The sequence below is a fragment of the Elaeis guineensis genome, chromosome 8 (genome assembly GCF_000442705.2).
Source record: "Elaeis guineensis isolate ETL-2024a chromosome 8, EG11, whole genome shotgun sequence".
In the NCBI taxonomy this organism is placed as follows: Eukaryota; Viridiplantae; Streptophyta; class Magnoliopsida; order Arecales; family Arecaceae; genus Elaeis; species Elaeis guineensis.
In genome coordinates this window covers 133,610,928-133,620,622 of record NC_026000.2, presented here as the reverse complement: position 1 = coordinate 133,620,622, position 9,695 = coordinate 133,610,928, and the positions used below count along the sequence as shown (strand labels likewise).

The 9,695-nt window shown below is 39.6% G+C and overlaps 1 protein-coding gene across 1 annotated transcript; it reads left to right on the top strand.

Moving 5' to 3' along the window:
- The first annotated feature begins 901 nt into the window (after nucleotides 1-901).
- Nucleotides 902-9,456, top strand: LOC105049583 (isocitrate dehydrogenase [NAD] regulatory subunit 1, mitochondrial). The gene is made up of 4 exons (XM_073261929.1): nucleotides 902-1,565; nucleotides 6,157-6,396; nucleotides 8,112-8,190; nucleotides 8,918-9,456. The coding sequence occupies exons 1-4, from the start codon at nucleotides 1,020-1,022 to the stop codon at nucleotides 9,190-9,192; spliced, it is 1,140 nt and encodes a 379-aa protein (XP_073118030.1). The 5' UTR covers nucleotides 902-1,019; the 3' UTR covers nucleotides 9,193-9,456.
- Nucleotides 9,457-9,695: the final 239 nt, after the last annotated feature.

Sequence of the window (9,695 nt, the reverse complement as noted above, 5' to 3'; positions counted from 1 at the left end):
ATGTGTATATATTAATTAAGACTACTTTCGACTTTTTACGTATACAGGATAAGCTCGCAGCATGGGATAAGAGAAAATCCTAATCCACTTCATCTCACCAGCAGCTTTGCTAAGTTTTGAACCGACCTGCCCTTTAACCTGTTTAGCCGATCCATTTACCCACCCCATTATGGGTTGGAGCCGGTTGGGTTTGCGAGTTAGCCGCCCCATTATCACTTCTTCTTTGGTACAAAAAATACAAGAGAGAGATGACAAAAAAATTGATAGGCCCCATGTTTATTTTCGAAGAAAAAAAGGTAAAACAAATATCATGGAAGGTTGGTATTTAGTAAATTTGAGTAGTGGTAATCTATACTTGATAAAAATATTTTCAATAAAATTGTATATGTAATCATTAAATTTATTCTTTGAATTTATTCTGATGTCTTTCTAAATTTATTCAATAAAAAATTTTTATAAAAAAATTAAGATACAGATATATTATTTAAAAAGTTATATGATTATAATCATCATATAAAAATTGATCGAAGATATAATACAATCTCTAATATTAAAAAATATATTTATAAATTTGATCATATTTTTATATGGATTTATTTTCAATCAAACGTAATAATTATTTTTCAGTATCATTTTTTGAAATATTTTTTTCATCAAATAAATATAATAAAAATTATTTTTTCTATAATTATATTTTGAGATAAATTTTTAAAAATTATCAAATTATTCGTAATCTAATATATCTCAATCAAATGATTCCTTGATATATTATAAATTTCACCTTCACATAATTTTGAAATCTATTGAGGTAGGCAAAAGGAAGTCGGAAAGAGGGATGAGTCAATGAAGTAGTTGACCCAAAGAACTTTCTCATGTTTACTCCGTCCCCCCCTAACCCTGTTCCTTTAAATTGGTTCGCCCGCAAACCCTAGCTCTGAAATCCTTCCGTGAACCCCTCCCAAGCGCGTTTCTTGGAACTCCCAAGCAAAAAACAACAGCAGCTCAAACTCCTGCCAACAATGGCGAGACGAGGCCTCCCCCTTCTCCGGCACATCCTCCGCGACTCCGCCGCCGCTGCCTCCGCCCCTCCGCTCCTGAAAGCCCTTGCCTCCGCCGAGAGCCGGCGGTCGGTGACCTACATGCCCCGCCCCGGCGACGGCACCCCGCGGGCGGTGACCCTGATACCTGGCGACGGGATCGGTCCTCTCGTCACCGGCGCCGTCCGGCAGGTCATGGAGGCGATGCACGCTCCGGTCTACTTCGAGACCTACGAGGTCCACGGCGACATGGACACCGTCCCGCCGGAGGTCATCCAGTCCATTCGGAAGAACAAGGTCTGCCTCAAGGGCGGCCTTGCCACCCCCGTTGGCGGTGGTGTCAGCTCCCTCAACGTCCAGCTCCGGAAGGAGCTCGATCTCTACGCGTCCCTTGTCCATTGCTTCAACCTCCCCGGCCTCCCCACAAGGCACCAGAACGTCGACATCGTGGTCATCAGGGAGAATACGGAGGGGGAGTACTCGGGATTGGAGCATGAGGTGGTTCCCGGTGTTGTGGAAAGCCTCAAGGTATAATTTTTCCTTCTTCCTGCCTGCCGCCACTTGGATCTCTGTATTGAGGAATATATGCATTAGCTATGTAATCTCTTTTGCACTTGATTACGATTTGGGTCAATATATTTTATAGGTTTCGGATTGGTGTTAGCTACGGTTATGTGTAACAGATGGGGTTGAGAGAGTGCTTGGTATATAGGAAGAAATGCAAGGGAAGTAAAGGTTTTGATCTCTCACAAGAGGATTGATAATTTTATGTTTATGTTAAGGCATTCTGTAAAGGAGATGATAAGGAAAGTAGAAAAAGGATGCTAGAAAGATGTCCCATTCGAAGCACGTGGTTGGAACCAAAAAAATGATTATCAAACTCAGCTTCAAATTTTGCATATGAGAGCCTGATGATTTTTCCTGATCCGTTATGTCAATATTTGCCTTTCATGCGGTGCTGCGGTAAGAAGGACTCCATCAAGAAAGACCAGCTCTTGGCAACAGGACCTTGGTCTGCTGGCCAGGGCACGCGCACACACATACACACACAGAGAGGGGGAAGGAAAATTACAAGTTTATCAAAGCAAGGACACTGTGACAGTGAGATGTATTAATTGTACTTTGATAAGAGTACTTCAAAAAAAAAAAAAAAAAAGCAAGGATGGAACCATGCATATTGAGAGACGTTATAGTGGAGGAGGGATCCTTTTGTCCTCACTTATAGCATAATATTATGTGGAGATAGGTTATGAAGGTGTGAAATAATAATTGCATGTGCATAAAAATTGAGGGTGAGTTGGAGAAGATATATGGTTGTCTTTAGTGTTCTTTTGTTGTTAGCAGGGGAGAGCCCCTGCTTGGAGTGATGGATATTGATGATGGATATAGAAGTGATATTGGGTATGATGGGAGGTTTAGTATTCTAATATGATGATTACTTTGTAAATCATGATGTATTAAAAGTGGATGGCAAGCATGTAGCTGTTGGGGGTTTCATAGTGGGTAGTAGACTGTGGGCACCAAGGTTTTCCATACGACGCCGTGGTATGGTACGGTACGGTTCTGTACCGTACCGAATCGAGACGAACGACGAAGGAACCCGGAGCCGGATCGGGAGAAGAAAAAGAGAGAAAGAGAGACAAATAGAGAGAGAGGGAGAAGAAAGAAAAAGAGGGAGGGAAATGAGCCAGCGGGGCCACCGGACGGCCTCCGACTGGCCGTCGTGGCCGCCCTGTTTCATGAATTTTTTTTTAAAAATTGGGTTTTAAGTGAAGCCGGCCGATTTTTTTTTTTTTTTTTTAAATTCTGAAGTCGGCAACTGGGTTGCTAACTTCATGAGTTTAAAACCAAAAAAAAAAATTGAAAATAGGCCGTCGCCTGCTTCGAAAAAGAAGAACACCGGGCTCCACCTGCTTGATCGCCCTCAGGTTGTCGACGTCGGCTCGCTGGCCATCGGGGATCTCGCGATGGAGGTGCCATCCATTCGGTACATCGCCCCCCTTCGCCGAGCTCTCTCTCTCTCCCCCTCTCTTTCTCTCTCTTTCAAATGCCCTATCAGACGTTAACGGGGCTTGGAAGCCCTTCGGCGGCCACAGCAAGCCACCGTCGGCCTCCGACGGCTCTCGCCTCCCTCCCTCTCCTCCTCTCTCTCTCTCTTTCTCACATTTTCTCTTTTTCTTTCCGGTACCGCTGGTATACCGTTTGAACCGGCTGAACCATGCTAGTTCTCCATTGATCCGGTACGGTACGGGTGTACGGCCGGTTCGGTACGGTACAGAAAACCTGGTGGGCACAATTGTAGGCACCATGAACCAAAGCAGGCTGCTAAAATATGCCAATATTTTTCTTTCTAAGTATGACAAAAATCAATATCTTATGCTGTAGCAGCAACAATTTCCCATAATATTGCTTGCTATTATAGCAATATCATCAAGGGAAGAGTTAAATCTTTTTATTCGTGTGCCATAACAGCAAGGAATAGGGGAATGTGATTGATAATTCGATATGACAGCCAGAAGCCCAGAAATTTACTATTTTGCTGCTTAGATTGGAAGTAAACAAAAGATAGGGAAGAAGAAAACAAAGTAGGGAGAGGAGGATGGAGCAAGCAGAAAAAAATAGAGGTGCAATATGCCTCTACTTCTGCCTCATGGCCACCACTTTCCTTTACATTCTCCTTGTCTGTGTCTTATTGTGGAGTTGTCACCACACTTGTGATTCCCTCATCATATTATCCTCTCCATTAGCAATGCTTTTCCTGATCGCTTCACCTTCCCCTTCACCACAAAGGTCATTTCCACCCTTATCTCTGCATCGGAAGGTGTCTAGGTTCACTCTGAGGGTTGAGATGTGGATTCTAATGGAATATTTATGTGGTAAGGGCTCTCCACAGCTTGTATTCTTCTTTTCTGGACATTGGATCTGCTCAACAGCTCTTCTATCTGAGCTCTGAGATATTGTGTTAATCTTGTGAAAAATGACAATTAATTGGTATGTGAAGTCTGAGTGAGAGAAATGCATTTTGAAGTGTGATTACATTTGGGTATGCTAGGAAGGCTTAGTTGAATGTTGGACAATATTTTTTTAACAGAATGCTGGTTGTGAGGAATATTATGACCTGGAATTTGGTGTTGGGGTTCACAAGGCATGGGCTGTTGCCACTAGGAAGGAAGCTATGTGATAAGATACTAGTGAAGATCATGTTGTTGTGAAATTTGATGGTTTCAGGGTATGGTTGGAATAGGAGATGGACTAAGCAAGGAAATTGTCTGATAATGCTTGAGACACATGTCATTTCTTGGAGCTGCATGATTTCATGTTATGCGCAAAACAACTGATATACAGAGGAACAGCGATCTTCAAACAGATTTAGTTATAGGTTACTGTAGACCCAATGGAGCCACAATGGTAGTGTGCTCTTGCCTTGTCCACACCTTGCAGACTTGGATCAAGGGAAACATATTCACGCTTCCATCAATAAAAAATGGATGTCTTAAAAATGTGCAGTTGGAGAGTATTGTGAAGCCCGATGAAGTCAATGTGGTTAATATGCACTTGATGAGTGTAAGACCTTGAATCAAAGGAAATGGGCTCATGCTCACATCAACAAGAACAGGATGAGTTTAGATGATGACAGTAATTTTGTGGCTGTGCTGATTGATATGTATGCCAATGCTTGTATCTCTTCAACTTATGCAGTTGCAGAGAAGCGTAAAGCCCAATGAAGTTACAGTGTTTAATGTGTTCTTTTTGTCTTGTGGACAGCTTGCAAACTTGGGTCCAGGAAAACAGATCCATGCTTACATCAACAGGAACTTGATGACTTTGATGCAAATAATCTTTGAGGCTATGTTGATTAATTTGTATGCCATGTTGAAACATGGAGACTGCTTAATTCTTTTCCATGAATTGGGTTGGAAGAATGTTTGTAGCTCAAATTCCCTGATCGTAGGATTGTCAATCAGTGGGCAAGCTTGCAATGTTCTTGATGACTTTGAGCAGATGTAGGTATTAAGGGGGAGGAACGAAATGACAACTTCTTTGGGGATATTAATAGCTTGTCTTCATGGTGGATTTGTGGATAAGGGGTGTAGATACTTTGAGAGGTTTTATGGGATTCATGTCAAGATGAGAGAGATTTTATGGGATTCATGCCAAGATGAGGTTTACGATTGCATAGTTGATCTCTTAGGCCAAGCTGGGTTGCTGGAAGAAGCAGAAGGGATCATCAGAAGCATGTGAAACCAGTCGGTCATAATTTTGGGGGCTTTGCTCAATGCCTAGGATTCACAGAGACACCATTGTTTCAGATAGAGTAAGAAGTGAAATTCTTGAGTTGAAGGCTCACCAATCTAATTGCCATGTTTTAGTCTAATATCCATGCCTCTAGGTTTAGATGGCATGATGTTAGGAGATGAGTATTCTTTGTGATTATTGGGTGCTTATTTGGAGTGTTTTGGTGCTAAAAATCTGCATCTAAAGCCATACCCAAAAAAAAAAAAAAAAATCTGCCATACCAAATGAATGTTGGAGAATTTGGAGGGGAATTAATGCAGAGGAGTATTCAAGTCATTTTACACTTAAACAGCAACCTTTTGATGTTTGCATAAGACAAAAATCTAATTGCAGTGGTGGCTCTACAAAAAAGTATAATTTGAGGGGTATATATGTAGAAAACCCTAATAGATATTGATAGGTTCTATAATTTATTCTGTGTCAAACATCATGCACCATATACTACCATCATCTCAAGAAGATATGCCGTATCCTAATGCTTAGTCACATGTAATTTATGCCAAATATTTGTAGACATAATTACAGCTTAAGATACATGACCTAGATCAATACACTTGTATATTACAAAAATCAAGAGACATTATATAATCTCCATGTATTAACTTGTCACTTACTTTTGTTGCTAAATTAGATTAATTCAGTGTTTGTCAATTTCAATTTCAGTTGATAGGAGAAAATTTCTTATGGCCTAGTAAACATGACAGCAACATGTGGGCCATTTTTCCTAATTGTTTGACATGCAGTAACATTTTCTTCTTGGCCAGTTTTGTTGTGCCCTGGAATTTTGTTTCTTGTTTTTTCCCCTAACCAGAAACCCTGCCAGGTGATGACAAAGTTCTGTTCAGAGCGCATTGCAAAATATGCTTTTGAGTATGCTTACCTGAACAATCGGAAGAAAGTCACAGCTGTGCATAAGGCCAATATTATGAAGCTTGCAGATGGTCTATTCTTAGAATCTTGTCGTGAGGTTGCAACAAAATACCCAGGGATAAAGTACAATGAGATCATTGTGGATAACTGTTGTATGCAGCTGGTGTCCAAGCCTGAGCAGTTCGATGTCATGGTACTTTTCTCCATCTTTCTTCAACATTTACAGTTCAGATGTTTATTTTTCTGGTCATCTTTTTGGTTGAATGTTCTATTCATTAATTGCTTATGTCAATGGTCTCTTTTATCTTGATGTTGATAGATTTAAAGATATGCAGTACATGATGCTTGAGTTGTGCTGTATCATATAATTTTATATCTCTCTATCGTTTATTGTACGATTATTTTCTGGCTTTATGGAATCTTTATTGGGTCCCTCAATTAATCTAATATTACATTAGGTACTTGATGATAGAAAGTTTTGAAATGTATTTAAGAAAGTTTTGAAATGTATTTAAGTGATTTATTAAATTTATTTACCTGCGTTTATAAATGAATCCCTCTTTCATGCAATCATGTGATAACCATTGTATCTAATGATGGTAGATTTTGGACCACTATATCAGGAACTTGTGAAGAAGCACATGGAAATTGTCAAAATGGATAGCAGCAAGACAACTGGAAAAAGTTTATGCTCTTTTAAGTCTTTAACATATAACCAGGCAAGCAGAGGCTCTATGCAGGTTAGAGGGCTACGTTTTATGGCAGAATGGACATTGCTTGTCTTGACAGAAAAGCCATTCTTTGGCTTATGTACAAAATGGCCTTCTGGGACTAGTTTTATAAGCATCACTTTTCCAAAATGGGTTTATCAAAAGCAACCAAACAAGTTTTTTTCTGCATCATTATTCTAAAGGCTTTATACAAGTCCAGTTTCTTTAAACTTGGCACCAAACAATCCATTGGGGATTGGAACAGCAGGCATTGATGTAACTCTTGTAGAGTTACACCTTTTTTGAATTGAATGATGGGAGTTAGATATTGATGATCCAAACTGTTGGATGTGATCTACTATCTCTAAACTGCTTACACATCAAAAATCATGTAATTTAGAAACTGCTAGGCTACGCGTCCAGCGGTCAAAAATTTGCAGTTTAAAGAACACAAATCATACATGTTTTTTGACCATTTAATGCATAGGCTAGAGGTCTCTTAATCACATAGTTTTGGGTGTATAAGTATTTTAGAGATAATAGATCATATCTAATGGCTCAGATCATCAATGTGAGATCCTTATTGTCCATTTTTTTAAAAAAAGGTGTAACTCAGTAAGAGTTATACTAAGTGTAACTTTATCTTTTGTAATTTAATGGAAAGTTGAATGGTACTAAACTACTCCTTTGGGTTAGAATAACATTAAATGGTACTAAACTACTCCTTTGGGATTAGAATCATACGAACTGCTTATTGGTGGTCCATTTTATGTCCACTTGATGCAAAGGTAAGAAACCTCCAGTACATGGCTAAGTTTCAATTAAAAGAATTACATGAAGAAGTGCAAGTGGTTTAAATGGTATGAAATCAGTAGAGATGGTTCAGTTGATTGGACACAAGAAAACTCCAAAACCTCCATAATTGGTTCTAGACATTTTAAATGCAGTAGTTATTACCCAAAAAATGCAGTAGATCATGGTTAGTCCATTACTTATTTTGCACTGCATGATTTGCCCCCAAATCCTACTGGCAGGACACACACACACACACACACTCTCTTTCTCTCTCTCTCTCTCTCTATCTTTCGTGTTTGTGTGTGTGTGTGTGTCTGCACATGTGCACGTGCATGGTGCACGTGTATTTCCATCGACATTTCATTTCTTTGCTTGTCTCATGCATATTTATTTTCATTTGCAGGTTACTCCAAATCTGTATGGCAATCTGGTGGCAAACACAGCTGCTGGTATTGCTGGAGGCACAGGTGTAATGCCAGGAGGTAACTAATTCTTGGTAGACACTTAAATATGCATTTCATTTTGGTCATTTGGATTGGTCTTTATTTTGTAATATGCTTATTAATGCCTCCAGCACTGGTGAATGGTCTGTCCTGTTGCCATTTGCTTATACAATTACTATTTTTTTGTGCACTTGTGCATAAACATAGGCCTTTGGGCTATGTATGAACCAAAAAATCGTGAAGCCTTACTGACTGCAATTTTTAGACTGTCATGCTGGCCGTGTACAAAACAAATTATGCAAACAATCAAATAATCAGTTGCCCCCTTCATGTGCCATAGCTGAAGGTCAGAATGGGGGCATTAATACAATGACATAATAGACATTATTGACTACTAGAGCCTTGCACATGTGATGAAGCTGCACATGCTTCCTTTTTCTTCCATTGGGGGGAGGGGGTCAGTGCTTGTAGGAAAACCTTTTTCTTTCGTTCTTTTTCTTTTTCTTTTCTTTCTTTTTGTGTGAGAGAGAGAGGATCAAGTAGGAAAAGAGGGGAATCTGAGGTATGAGTATTTAATTTTTAATGTTCTATTTTGTTGTCCTGAGTTGTGTCATGGCGCATTGTATTCTGGAAATACAGTTGAGTGGTTTTCAGGTGGGGCATTGAAATGCTTTCAAGCAGCTGCTGACAATGCATTGTTTAAGTGACGTCATATTTTATTACAGTCTACAACTTCACATTTTTTATTTCCCTTCTCTTTTGTCAGGCAACGTCGGTCAAGATCATGCAGTTTTTGAACAAGGTGCGTCTGCTGGCAATGTTGGAAACCAGAAGATGGTGGAAAAGAAGAAGGCAAATCCAGTAGCCCTTCTTCTTTCCTCAGCAATGATGCTAAGGCATCTCCAGTTTCCTTCATTTGCTGACCGGTTAGAGACTGCTGTCAAGCTAGTAATTTTGGAAGGCGAATACAGGACCAAAGATTTAGGAGGGGATAGCACCACCCAAGAAGTTGTTGATGCAGTCATAGCAGCACTGGACTGATGATCCTGCTCTTTTTGCAGAGTATTGGTGCGGACAACGGATCAATTGCTTCTCCTAAAATATTAATTTTGTTTTGTCACTTCAGTTGCATTGTTGTTTACAACTGCCACTATGGCAGCTTGATTTGAGAAACGTGATTCTTTTTCTTTAAATAATTTAATTCTTGTCCCATGAAGATGTATTGGATTCAAATTATTCATGTAAAGTCATAATTTGGAAAATAAAAAGGCAGAGGCATTCTAAAAACTAATAAATGTTTTGTGTCATCTCTTTGGCAGTTTGGGGGCTGTTAATTGGATAATGGATGCTATTTTGGCATGCAATTTTGTTTTTTTTTGTTTTTTTGGTAAGATGAAGCACTCTACTATGAATTCAGCCAACATGATCAGAAAAAAAATTCATGGAACGGTATAGGTAGAACAGCTGCATTGGTCCACAGGACCCCTCCAGTGAGCATGCAATTTAGTTTAAACAAGCTTTAGAGTAACAAGAAGCTGGCATTT